This window comes from Erinaceus europaeus, chromosome 5 (assembly GCF_950295315.1).
Source record: "Erinaceus europaeus chromosome 5, mEriEur2.1, whole genome shotgun sequence".
Lineage (NCBI taxonomy): Eukaryota > Metazoa > Chordata > Mammalia > Eulipotyphla > Erinaceidae > Erinaceus > Erinaceus europaeus.
Genome location: NC_080166.1, coordinates 82809028 through 82822818, shown reverse-complemented (window position 1 = coordinate 82822818; position 13791 = coordinate 82809028). Strand labels below are relative to the sequence as shown.

General features: G+C 38.2%; 1 protein-coding gene across 3 annotated transcripts in view; it reads left to right on the top strand.

Annotated features, from left to right (window-relative positions):
- The window catches only part of SCAF11 (SR-related CTD associated factor 11), a 40230-nt gene extending 28320 nt beyond the window's left edge, over positions 1–11910 (top strand). For 2 of the 3 annotated variants that reach the window (XM_007524639.3, XM_060191450.1), the window contains 7 exons: positions 481–582; positions 2834–2940; positions 3751–6447; positions 6911–7260; positions 8301–8519; positions 8856–8975; positions 9394–11910. In XM_007524639.3, coding sequence (XP_007524701.1) covers positions 481–582; positions 2834–2940; positions 3751–6447; positions 6911–7260; positions 8301–8519; positions 8856–8975; positions 9394–9540 — 3742 coding nt within the window. In that variant the 3' untranslated portion in view covers positions 9541–11910. The remainder of the gene's footprint in view (positions 1–480; positions 583–2833; positions 2941–3750; positions 6448–6910; positions 7261–8300; positions 8520–8855; positions 8976–9393) is intronic. The other variant, XM_016188841.2, reaches the window with a different exon arrangement.
- The last annotated feature ends 1881 nt before the right edge of the window (positions 11911–13791 follow it).

Sequence of the window (13791 nt, the reverse complement as noted above, 5' to 3'; positions counted from 1 at the left end):
AGGATAAGAGGGGTACAGTTCCCACCACCAGAGTTCTGCATCCCGTTCCTTCCCCTGATAGCTTTCCTATTCTTTATACTTCTGACCAGGGTAATTATGGGGTGCAGAAGATGGAAGGTCTGGCTTCAGTAATTCCTTCCCCGCTGAACATGGGCATTGATCCATACTCTCAGCCTGCCTCTCTCTTTCCCTAGTGGGGCGGGGCTTTGGGAAAGCGGGCCTCCAGGACACCTTAGTGGGGTCATCTGCCTATGGAAGTCAGGTTGGCATCATGGTAGCATCTGAAACTTGGTGGCTGAAAAAGCATTAAGATATAAAGCAGAACAAACTGTTAAATAACCAGGAATCTAAAGGCAAGAATATAGCAGATGAGATTTGTAGTCTCCCTTTTGGAAAAAAACTATTAGGTCTGATTTAGGTATATTCCAAGGGGCTCATGACTTTTGGCATTCTAATGAAGTTATATAATTTACTTTTTAGTACAGACTATATAGAAGTTGATGAAATCAGTGCATTGACTAGACAGAAGAGACAAGAACTGGAGTTGTCATGGTTTCCTGATACATTACCTGGGATTGGAAGGTAAGAAGAAATATTCACTAAAGTGTTTTATATGCTAACATGAGCATAAGATGTCATTAATACTTAAGTATAGAGATGAGATACCTTTTCCAGTGGTTATGTGTCTAAGACTGTTATATGCAGATTAAACTTTGTGTTTTAATTACCTGATAAAAATTGCTATGCAGTAACACCTTAAAAAGTAAAGAAAAATTTTAAAAATTTCATTATCTTTATTTATTAGAGACAGAAATTGAGAGGAAGGGGAAAGATAGAGAGAGGGAGAGACAGACACCTGCCTGTTTCACTGTTTATAAAGCTTTCCTCCTGCAGGTGGTGACGGGGAGCTCAAACCCTGGTCCTTGCGCACTGTATGTAACGCCTGCGCTCAACCAGGTGCACCACCACCCAGCCCCAGAAACTTTATTTAATGTAAATTTTTGATTAGTTTAATTATGGGGAGCATCTAAATGCTTAGATTAGTTATTAGTAATATCTAGATCTGTCATTTTTAACTTTCTTTTTGCCAATTCCAGTCTTGTGAAGCACTGCTTTTTAAACGCTTCTCTTGTCAAATCCTCTTCTAGATAACTATTTGAAGTTTCTTTTCTTTTTTTTCTTACCAGAGCACTGCTCAGCTCTGACTTACGGTGGTGCAGGAGCTTGAACCTTGGACTTCAGAGCCTCAGCATGAGAGACTCTTTGTATAACCATTATGCTATCTACCCCTGCCCTTTTTAAAAAAAAAATTTTTTTTATATTTATCTATTTATTTTCCCTTTTGTTGCCCTTGTTTTTTATTGTTGTTGTAGTTATTGATGTCATTGTTGGATAGGAGAGAATTGGAGCAAGGAGGGGAAGATAGAGGGGGAGAGAAAGATAAGACACCTGCAGACCTGCTTCACCACCTGTGAAGCGACCCCCTTGCAGGTGGGGAGCCAGGGGCTCGAACCCGGATTCTTATGCTGGTCCTTGCGCTTTGCGCCACATGCGCTTAACCCGCTGCGCTACCACCTGGTTCCCTGAAGTTTCTTCTCTATGCTGACATTCTTAACTCTGTAATTTAATCCTTTCTTTCTTAGTTTAAGTCCTGAAGCTACTGGTGCTAAGATGTGTGATACATTTCAGTCACATTCCTCTATAAGAATTAAAGTAACATTGTCACTTTACTTTCGATGCCACTATAATGTAGTCCTTTATAGGGTTTTCACCCTCTGAGAATGCCAGTGGGACAAAAACAAGTAAAATTAGGAAATCTTAGATATGTATAAAGTGAAAACTGGAGTTCAGGGTCCAGATCCTGGTATATAGCTAGTTGAATTCATCATTCATGATGTTGAATTCATGATGAACCTGAGTTCAAGCCCATGTGTGTGTGTGTGTGGGGAAGCATTTTGTGACTAATGAAGCCACAAGTACCACAGGTGTCTCTCTTTTTGTCTGCTTCCCCTCTTGATTTCTCTGTTTCTATCCAAAAAAAACATATGTGTGTGTGTATAATATGTATATGTATACCCATCCAAACAAACTCACATGAGCTGTCTCCTGGTTCCATGCTTGGAAATATTTTAAGATGTACCCTAGAGAGTAGAAATCAGTTCTTCACTTTTTTCAAAAGAAATTTGTGGTAAGTCCAAAGTGTATGAAGTTGCTTTGTGGAGTGGTAGAAATGTTCTATTTTTTTGTTTGTTTGTTTTTTAATTAAACTGGTAGTTACATAGATGAATACATTGGTCAGATCAAAGTGTACACTTAAAGATCCTTGCCTGTAATTATCAAAAGTTTTTTTTTTTCATTATGGAAAAGTAAATCTAAATAATTTTTGACAAAATAATTTTTAAAAGGAGCAACTATATGTTTTCCCTTGATGTCCCCTTGCCATTAGTCAACAAAGAAAATGAAACAAAAAAGAAAGCATGCATGGGTTGGCAAAATAGCTGCATCTCAGTAGTAGCCCAGGTTCAAGTCCAGCCCCCAATGTGTTGAAGGAAGCTTTGGGCCTGTGATGTCTTTATACTCTCTGCCTCTTCTATCTCAGAGAAAAACATTAAATTAGAAAATGTTTTGTTTTTGTTTTTAATCTTTGCAATCAATCTGTAGCTGGTTTTGAATAATTGAATAAATTTGAATTTACCTTTTCATCTACTTGGCCAAAAATGTTTAAATACTATATTTGAGTGTTGCTTATGTGACTTGGAAAATTGATAAATTTGGATTCTTAGTTTTTTAAGCCTTTTAACTCACTATATCTTAATTTGTTTTGAATTTTCAGAACTGACTTTGTAGCTTGGAATATTGAGACAGCAGTCCTTCCTCTCATCTCTTCGGTGTTGCCAAGAACTATTTTTCCAGCAAGCACCAGATCACTAGAAAGTTTGGGTAAAGCTTATGAAATGTTTTTCCAGTACAAAAGAAAAAAAAAATTATTGTAAGCTTTTTGCAGTCTTACGAAAAGTATGTTGATGACTTAGAAAGGTATAGATAGCAAGGCCTGGATATTTTTGTATATGTTTGGACAGTGACTTCACTTTAAAGTTGCTTTTACTAGAAGGTCTTTTTTACATTATGAAATTAAAATTTCAGATCTTTAGGAACTGAAGTTTCCCTTCTATTAAGGACTTTAGTGATCAAATTGTACCTAATGCTCTCTCTCTCTAGGGGAAAGGGGTCAAAGAGACACCTGTAGCATAGCTTCACCACTTGTGAAGCCTTCTTCCTATAGGTGGGGACTAGGGGCTTGAAACTCAGGTCCTTGCTCCTGGTAACACATGTACTTAGCCAGGTGTGCCACTGTACGGCTCCCCAAATTGTAGGTCTTTAGAAATAACACCTTCTGTTAGTTATGGACAATTAGCTTGAGTCATTATCTGTTTGTGAGAAAGTTGTCAAATTTTTTTTTTTTTTGCATAGATTCGGCCAGTTTATAAAATAAGTCTTCATTATCATTATCTTCTTTTTGTGTAAATTTGCATATATGAATTCAAATCTTAAGATAGCTTATTTTAATAGCTTTAAAAGAAGCTGTTTGATACTGATATTCCTAAGATGTTAATAGCTTTGCATTAATTCATAATTTAATTTATAAGTATATTTTATTTCACACTTATATATATGTCTGAAATATGCCAAAATAAATTCAAAATGCTATCATTTACTGAAACATACTTTTAAAAATATATGTATTATTAGGTATCTCTTACAAAGGATATGCATTAGCACATACTCAAGGAGGAGAAGAGAAGAAACAGACTTCTGGTACATCAAACACCAGAGGGTCGAGACGAAAACCTGCAGCTACAACTCCTACTAGGAGATCAACCCGTCACACAAGAGCTGAAACAGTTAATCAGTCTCAGAGATCCCCAGTATCAAGTACTTCTGGTTGTGATACCCCAGATAACAATAATCCACCTGTAAGTGTTTCTTCTTCAGCTGAGTCAGAAAAGCAAACTAGACAAGCTCCAAAACGGAAGTCTATAAGAAGAGGAAGAAAAGCACCTTTACTGAAAAAGAAACTTCGGAGTTCTATGCCTTCCCCTGAAAAACCTTCCAGTGATTCCATAGATGAGGAAACAGCAGAATCTGACACACCACCAGTGTTAGAAAAAGAACACCAAGCAGATCTTAAAAGGGGCAACCTTTCTCCTGTGCCGGTGAATATAGAAAATGAATCTGCTGATGGCTTGGGAAGTTGTAGTGAAAAAGTAGAAGAAAATGAGGAAAATATTGAGGACTGTGTTGAACAGAAAAGAGTGGGCTCTCCATATTCTGAGTCCTGTACCCAAGATACGCCACTGGTGGTGGGAGAGAAGAAGGAAACTCATGATATTGAGGAGGTAGTTACAGAGGCTGCTACTTTATGTGTAGACAGTGACAACTTTAAAAGTATATCTAAAAATGAAAGTGATTCATTTGAAAATAAAGATAAAAATCCTGAACCTTTTGAAGCAGAGGTGAAAAGAGATAGAAGTACAGATGACCCTCCGAATGACTCTCTTATATATTCTGGGTCTGACACTGACCTACATCAATCTGTACCAAGTCTGAGTGAGTTGTCTGAGTATTCAGAGTCAGTGATTAGTGAAGAAAAAGCAGAACTCACTGATCAGAAAGATTCTGCAGTGAAATCAGAACATCTTGTAGATATTCCTGAATTGGAATCTCTAGAGAGTGAAATTACACAACCCATGGAGAAAATATCGGTCGAGAACTCAGAGGATCAATTGGAAGGACATACAGAAAATGAAGATATGGAATCAGTTTCAATGTGTGATGCTTCAGGGAATGAAATTTCTGATAGTACTCAAGACCCAGAAAACAATTTATTAAAAAATAACGACAAACTAGAAAGTCCTTTAGAAGAGAAGACAGAGTCATTGGTTGAACATCCCACATCTGCAGAATTGACTAACACACACATAGAACAAATCCAGAAGCCTTTCAGTGAGGACAATAATGAAACAATACCTATGGAGTGTGATTCATTTTGCAGTGACCAGAATGAATCTGAAATTGAGCCATCTGCAAATGCTGATACCACACAATTGATTGTACATTCGGTAGAATTTGGTTCTCAAAATAATCCTCCATGTTCTGATTCCACAAATGAAAAGGCTGAAATTAAAGCTCAGCCATCTGAAAGCTCACTAAATACTGTAGATAAAGCCAAAAAACCCCGTACTCGAAGGTCTAGATTTCATTCATCTTCTACAACTTGGTCTCCTAATAAAGACCCTGAAGAAGAAAAGAAGCATTCTCAGTCTCCATCTCCCAAAAGAGAAACTGGAAGAGAAAGCAGAAAGTCCCCGTCACCATCTTCCATGAAAGAGCCTGTGAAAGGAGAGATACAGTCTCATTCTCACTCCCCCAAAAGGGAGGTTGCAAGTGAAAAGAGGCGATCTAGGTCTCAGTCTCCACAAAGAGAAAGCATTGAGGAAAGCAAAGGATCTGAATCACTCTCCCCCAACACAGACACTATTAAAGAGAACAAAAGGTGTCAGTTAAAAAGGAAAGATTCTTCTCCAAGAGAAGGATCCAGGTCCCAAAGCAAGGAGAGAGAAAGTGATAGAGATGGTCAGAGGAGGGATTTAGGTAGAGAAAAGAGAACTGGAATGTGGTCTAGGTCCAGATCTCGTTCTAGATCACCATCAAGATCTAGAACGAAAAGTAAGAGTTCCTCGTTTGGTAGAAATGACAGAGACAGCTATTCTAGAATGAAAGAAAGATGGCCAGATGATGGTTGGAGATGTTCAAGAGATGGTGATTGGTACAGAAAGGATGACTCAGACAGACAGAATGAAAACGCAAGAAAAGAAAAATACAACATGAGTTCAGACGTTGATGACCCAAATTTTGTTGACAGACATAGAAATGAGTGTCCCAGTTGGGTAACAGAAAAACTCAGTTTTGGGCCAGACCCAAGGACCAGAAATCCCGAAAAGTTCAAAAATTCTCATTGGGAAGATAACAGAAACGAAAATGCAGGGTATTACTGGAATAAAAACTTTGGTTCAGGTTGGATGCCTCACCGGGGTAGAGGCCACCGCAGCCGAGGTCACCGTGGCAGGGGCAATTACTGGGGTGGCTTTGCCTCTACAGAGCAGAATGAAAGTTGCTGGCAAGACCGAAAGCCCCTCTCAGGGAATTCCAATAGTTCAGGGAATGAGACTTTTAAGTCTGTGGAGCAGCAACCAAATAAACAGAAAAGTGAACAGCAGTTCTCATTTGACACACCAGCAGATAGATCAGGGTGGACATCTGCATCCAGTTGGGCTGTAAGAAAGACTCTGCCAGCAGATGTACAGAACTATTACTCGCGGCGAGGGAGGAATTCTTCAGGTTCACAGTCTGGATGGACGAGACAAGAAGAGGAAACAGCTGAACAGGGTAACTGTTTATGAATACTTATTTGGACATTGTGAATTTAATGATATAGCAGTAGAGCTAAAATGATCTCTTCAGTTTTTTTTTTTTTTTTTAAAGAAAGGAGACATTAACAAAACCATAGAATACGAGGGGTATAATTCTGCACAATTCCCATAACCCCATCTTCATATCCTATCCCCTCCCCTGATAGCCTTCCCATTCAATATCTCTCTGGGAGTATGGATCCAGGGTCATTGTGGGTTGCAGAGGGTGGAAGGTCTGGCTTCTGTAATTGCTTCCCTGCTGAACATGGATGTTGACTGGTCGATCCATATTCCCAGTCTGCCTCTCTCTTTCCCTAGTAGGGTGGGGCTCTGAGGAAGTGGAGCTCCAGTACACATTGATGGGGTCGTCTGTCTAGGGAAGTCTGGTCAGTATATTGGTAGCATGATTTTTTTTTTCACAAACTGTTTTCTTTTGATAGATTCTAACCAAAAAGACCAAACAAACCAGCAAGGTGATGGTTCTCAGCTGCCTGTAAATATGATGCCGCCACCAATGAATGTGATGCAGCCACAGATGAATGTACAACACCAGCCTATGAACATTTTCCCATATCCCATGGGCGTTCCCGCTCCAATGATGAACATGCCACGCCACCCATTTAACATGCATCCTCAGCTCCCCTTGCACCTGCACACAGGGCTGCCTCTCATGCAGGTAGCTGCTCCTGCCAGTGTATCTCAGGGACTGTTGCCACCGCCACCGCCCCCTCCCCCACCGTCCCAGCAAGCCAGCTACATGGCTTCACAGCCAGACGGAAAGCAGCTGCAGGTATGCCTTTAGCTCTGCGAGCTTTACCTACCTGCTAGTGATGGGCTCGGCTCGGCTTACGGGAAACCTTCCTGGCGATTTTCTCACTTTCTCTCCACACACTTTCCACCTCCACATAAGATGAATGTGTTTTTATCAAATCTAAGCCACATATATATTGTAACTGATAAATGTCAAATTTGGAAGAGCCAGACTAGATCCAAGTGGTAGGCACTTCAAACTTTTGCTTTAATTTATTATTTTTTAAAGGGCATGGGAATCGGTGATTAAATACTATGATGAAGCTCTTACTGTGTTTGTTGGACAAAATCCAGATAGAACTGTTCATCCCAGAAATATTGTTTGTCTTATTTGCGCAAATTTACCTGTTGTCCTGTAGAAAACTTGAATAATAGTTTGTAAACAGCCTATTGCTTATAGTTTTATGCCTACATTTCAGATTCTAGCATCTTCACTGCAAAGGTATTTGGAAGAACAGGGTAATAGGAGTCCACTCAGCTGCAAACCATTTGCCCTTACATTTCTTCCATCTCCTCCCTTCTTTAAAATGGTTATTTATTATTATTATTATTTTTTTTTTTTTTACCAGAGCACTGATCAGCTCTGGCTTATAGTGGTGCAGGGGATTGAACCTAGGTCTTGGCACCTTAGGCTGGAGAGTCTGCTTGCATAACCATTATGCTGTCTACCCCCACAAAATGGTTATTTTTTAAGAGCTTCACAGGAATGATTCTTTTTATATTGAATGCTATTGTTACTTTTAGTTTTGCTGTTTAGGACCTTGTTATACATGTAAAGCAAAAATTATCTTGGTGTTTTAAATAGGTCTCTTTAAACAAAGAAGTTTATATATTTTTCTCCAGAGTCCTAAATTTAGATATATATGACCTAAAACAAGCACTTCTCTTAAGTACTAAGGTTGAATTGTATTGATTTTTTTTTTTGAATAGTCTTTTTTTATTGTGATTTCTAATATGTGACTAAAAAGATTTCTATTTACTACAAATAGTGCATTAACTGATGATAACTCTTTAAAACAGGGTGTTCCTGGTACTTCTCATGTAAGTAACAACATGAGTACACCAGACTTGCCTGCTCCAGTAGCAGCCCCAGGAAATACAGGAACAGTTCAGGGACCAAGTTCTGGTAATACTTCATCATCAAGTCACAGCAAAGCCTCTAATGCTGCTGTAAAATTGGCAGAAAGCAAAGTAAGTGTTACAGTGGAAGCCAGCGCAGATAGCTCGAAGACAGACAAGGCAAGTTCAAGGTTGAGATAACCTACATAATTTTGTATATGATTAAGATGAAACATAATACTTTCTATTGTATAAGTGGTAAAGGGAACTTATTGTCAATAGTCTTAAATTCTGGTATTATTTGAAATGTTCTGTCTAGATATGTGAATGCTTGATGAATTCTTAGTAATATTTCATACTTTTAGAAATGTTTTAGTAAATAACTGTTTTGTATTGATGATGCTAATATTTGAATATTTTCTTGTAAATGTGCAGTGTTTTCATCTCACTTTTAAAAAGAATTTGGGAGTGCTATTTGATGGGGCAGATAATAATTGTACATTTTCTTCTTGCTAGAAATTGCAAATTCAAGAGAAAGCAGCACAGGAGGTAAAATTGGCCATTAAGCCATTTTACCAAAATAAAGATATCACCAAGGACGAATATAAAGAGATTGTAAGAAAAGCAGTAGATAAAGTAAGTTATAAATTTTGTGGAGTTTGAGTACATATTGTTTTGAATTCTCTCCATTTTAATGAAGAATGCCTAAATGTTATTAAAAAGCAGTCATTACTAACTTCTAATCCTTTCTTTTAATCTTTATTGGATAGAGACAACCAGCTTTTGAAAGGGTAGGGGGCAACAGGAAGGGAGAAACTTGCAGTCTGCTTCACCACTATCAAAGCTTTCCCCTACAAATAGGGTCGGGGGCTCGAATCCACTAACTTCTAATTCTTAGCTGTGTTTTCGCCTTACATATGAGACGTGAAAATGTAAAATGGCTTGGAAAAATGTAAAATGGTTATGGCTTGGATGTCCTTTGTTTTCACAAAACTTTCCATTTTGCTTTAATGCCTCTAAGTGTGAAAAAATATCCCCCCTTCTATCTTCATAGGTTTGTCATAGTAAAAGTGGAGAAGTAAATTCTACTAAAGTGGCAAATCTGGTTAAAGCGTATGTTGACAAATACAAATATTCACGGAAGGGAAGCCAAAAGAAAACTCTGGAAGAGCCTTTATCTACTGAAAAAAACATAGGCTGAGACGGGGAGCACTATACAGGACACTACCAAGATATCTGCGAAGTGCAATTTCAACATGAACCTTCAACTGAAAATCATACATATAACTGTGATTGAAACTTGGTTTTGATAAGATTATTTTTTTTAATGTAGGAGATGTTTTGTTCTAAATAAATATAGTTCTGCACTGCAACTTCTATATCCTTTCCTCTCCCCTGAAAATAAAAACCAATTCAAGAAAATAAAGGGATAAGAAGAATTGGCATTTTTACTCTTAACCCCATGATAAGATGGATACTGGGAGTTGTACAGCTTTCTTATTTGAACAGTGGAGTGCATGAATTAGAAACTTCTAAGTGCACTGGTTTTAGAAGACATGTACAATACATATATTCTGTCAAGCTAAAATAAAGTATACTCTATGAATTTTCCCTCTAATTATAGAAGTTAAATAATGTATTACCATGAAAAATATTTCTAATAACAGAGCCTACCCATTGTGGGTTCCTAATGTGTATTTTTGAAGCACACTTCTGAATAAATTACTTAAATAAGAGATCAAATTTATCACTTGAGTAGAATTCAGTGTTCAACACTTTGGGGCTCATTAAACCTATTGCTTCACCAAGTAAAGATTATGCTGCTTGTTTTTTGTTTTTTGTTGTCCTCTTAACACCTCACCTGTGAGATGAAGCAGTTTGATTTGCTAGATGTTAGGTCAATTTAGGAAAAATATGTTGACTTTTGTAGAAATTATGTTTCTAGTGTCTTCCATTGATCGGAGATAATCAGCTATTTATCACAGCTATGGAGCTACTGTTAAACGGCACACCTTCCTTCTTTGCAGCTGTGTTGTTGCTCATCTAATTACTAATAAGATCCCTTTCACATTGGAGACATCTCCAGATACTTTACAACAAATAAATAAATAAATACTAATTTGCTGGCCATGTGGTGGCCTTTTAACCATGTGGCAAATTTCTAGACATTTAAAAATCTGTTTTGGAACGAGAGAGGCATTACATGATAAGAGTTAGATTTTCAGGATGAGAGGGTTTTTTTGTGTGTGTGTTTTTTTTTTTAGGACTAGAATATGTTCAATTTTATAAAAGGTAAGTTTAAAATGTCATGGCATTACTATTTTAATTGGCATCTTGAAAGCAAAAAGAGGGGGGGGGGATATCTACATGGTGAATTTCATCCCAGTCACCATTTTCAGTAGATAACTAAGTAACTGGAAAATTATTCATGTAAGATGTTAATGACTCAAGAAATAGATACATGCTTCAGTGTTAACTAGTGCGAGCAATACTCTGTAGGTTTGTGCTTTTCTGAAGTAAAGATTGTCTGTTCCTAAGTCTTACGTGCATAATACTTTACTGGTGCTAGCTTTGATAGGCAGATATAGCTTGAAGTGTTGACTCCAATAATAATTGTGCTAGTTCATAATCTTCACTAGATTATGAGTGTAATCCCAAAAAATGTTAGGCATATTTTTAAGCAGTTTTTGATCTTTAATCATCATTTCTGGGCATTTGTAATATGATATTCTACTGATAAATATATATATTTTTAAAGTTTGTGTTAGATTATGATAGGGAGAGAATTTGGAAGTATATTTCTTCTAATAAATAAGACAGTGTTTTAAATATATCTATTGCCTCATTTATTTCTGTTTCAAACTATAGAAATAATTGAACTTCTACTCTGGAGTTACAGTTGGTTCACACTGGGAACATCCGTAGCTAATTGCTGTGCCTAAGCTAAGTCTCACGTCTTTGGCAGCAGTGCCATACATGATTTCTGGTTGGGGTGCTGGTTAGACTGCACTGAAAATAGCTTAAGCAGTATGGTACTGGATTGGAATTCAAACTTCACAGTATTTAAAAAGGATTGTATTAGAAAGTACATGCTTTGTGTTGAAAAGTACACTAGCATTTTCCATTTTCTTTTTTTCAGAAATTATGTTGACATAAATATGCACAGACACAATCAAAACCATTTTATGGCTTACTGATGTCTCATATATGAAGGGTCTGTATGACCTTTGAAACCGTGGTCCCTTTAAGCTCCTTGTCACATTGACCGGTGTTAGGGGTTATAGAGAGGACTGGAATTTCGAGACTAAGATGAAGTTACTTTAACATTCCACTTTTTTTTTCTGTGATTTTTGCCCCAAGAATTGCTACATTTTTGTTACCTTCTTTCAAGTGGCCCAGTGAATGTTGCTGGAATGTTCTGTGCACAGGCCGCAGCTTCAGAAGCACAGTGTTGCCCATGGTCGCTGAGCCCGTGTTTGTTCTATGAGGTTGGAGTGCTGTCTACTGAAACAATATTCAAAACAAGATATGTAGTATGTAATGTTTTCTAATAAATGCTTTTGATAAACAACGTAGTGTGTTTAACATTTCATTCTTGACACTCCTGGTAAATGGCGGCTTTTACCTCTAATATCACTTTGTCCAAATGTGGTGAATTCTTGGATTTGTACCAAAGTGGTTAGTATCACAAAATACATATGATGAGAGCTTAGGAGTTAGTATAAGCTTATGCTTAAGTAGGATCTTTATTACTTCTGTCATTGTAGGGACCAGCAAAACAGCTTGCCTGGATAGTGTGCCTGCTTTGTTTGCCATGTGCACCACTCACACTGGAGGAAGCTTCAGTGCTGCAGTGCCTTTGTCCCTCTCTCCCACCAGTGGCCTGTTTGTATATAGAGGTCAGCGTAGACTTGAATGGGCAGTAGAAACAAACATGGTGCCTTGGAGCAAACAAGGGACCTGAGGTGTGCAAGTCAGTCAGTCTTAACCTTCCACCCACTATAAAGAGTAGCTACTACTTTGTTAAATGTGGTAATATGGGCCCAGGAGAGCTGACAGTGAATATAGTGTTGGTCCTGAGTTTGAACCTTGGCATCCCGTGTTCCAGAGTGATGGCCTCGTTCCCTCATTGGCAAATGTTCAGTATAATGACAATGTTCAGTGTAATGACAAATGTTCAGTGTAATGTCTGTTAATGGGGAGGGGTCTGACTGGCACACTTAATTGTGGAATATTACACAAAAAGAGTGATGAACTTTTTATGTCTATAAGGAAAGCTCTTAATATAGGTTTTTTTTTTTTAAATACAGATTACAAATTGTTAAAAAAAATACTTATTTTTCTTTACTCCATTTTTCCCTTGTTTTAGTTATTGTTATTGTCATTGTTGGATAGGACAGAAATGGAGAGAGGAGGGGAAGACAGGGAGAGAAAGACACCTGCAGACCAGCTTCACCGCTTGTGAAGCGACTCACCTACTGGTGGAGAGCCAGGGGCTCGAACTGGGATCCTTATGCAGGTCCTTACGCCACCTGTGCTTAACCTGCTGCGCTTCCCCACCAGGTACATCTTTATGCACCTGTATGGAAGGATAAGTCTTTTTCTTAAGTGTGTCTATGGTAAGAATTCTGTGTAAGTAGAGGAAACATTTTTTACTGGTCAACGTTAGAGGTTTAGAACAGTGGGGAAGAGCCATAGAATGGGGCAGGGAACTTTTCACTACTCTGCAAAAACTGATTCCTGAAATGCAGGGTTTTGTTGGTCAAAAAGTTAATCGAAAATTTTTTGGGGCTAGACAGGTGTACCTGTTGAAGCACATACATCAAGGACCTTCGTTTTGAGCCCCTCTTCCATCTGCAAGAGGTCCACTTCACTAGCAGTGAAGCAGGTCTGCTGGTGTCTTATCTTTCTCTCCCTCTACCACCCACTTCTCAATTTATCCTAATAAAAGGCCTCCAGGAGTGGTGGATTTGTAGTGCCAGCATCAAGCCCCAACAGTAACCCACCCCGGCTCATAGTGGTGCCAGAGCTTGGAGCATCAGGCATGAAAGTTGCATAACCACTACTCTGTCTACCTACCCAGACCCTAAAAGTCATATTTTTCAAGGCAGTTTATCCGGAATACATGTATCCAAAGTGGATTGTATTTCAGACTGAAACCCATGTGGACCAGAACTTCTCAATGGTAACTTAATAGATTTTCTAAATCTTAAGTGTAGTTACTGTCTTTTACACACAATGCAACCCTGCACTTTATTTTTTCCAGTAGAAGTATCTGCTGTTCTTCATGACAAGAATAAAGGATGCAGCTACAGATTGACAAATCCCAAGTGAAGAGAACTGATGTAATTACAAAGTAGTGTTGTTTTGCTGCCTCTGGAGAAGATTTAAGATTCTGAGTATCTCCAGCTCTGCTATGTACTCAGAAGAGATCTGAGCAGGATGAGCGAAT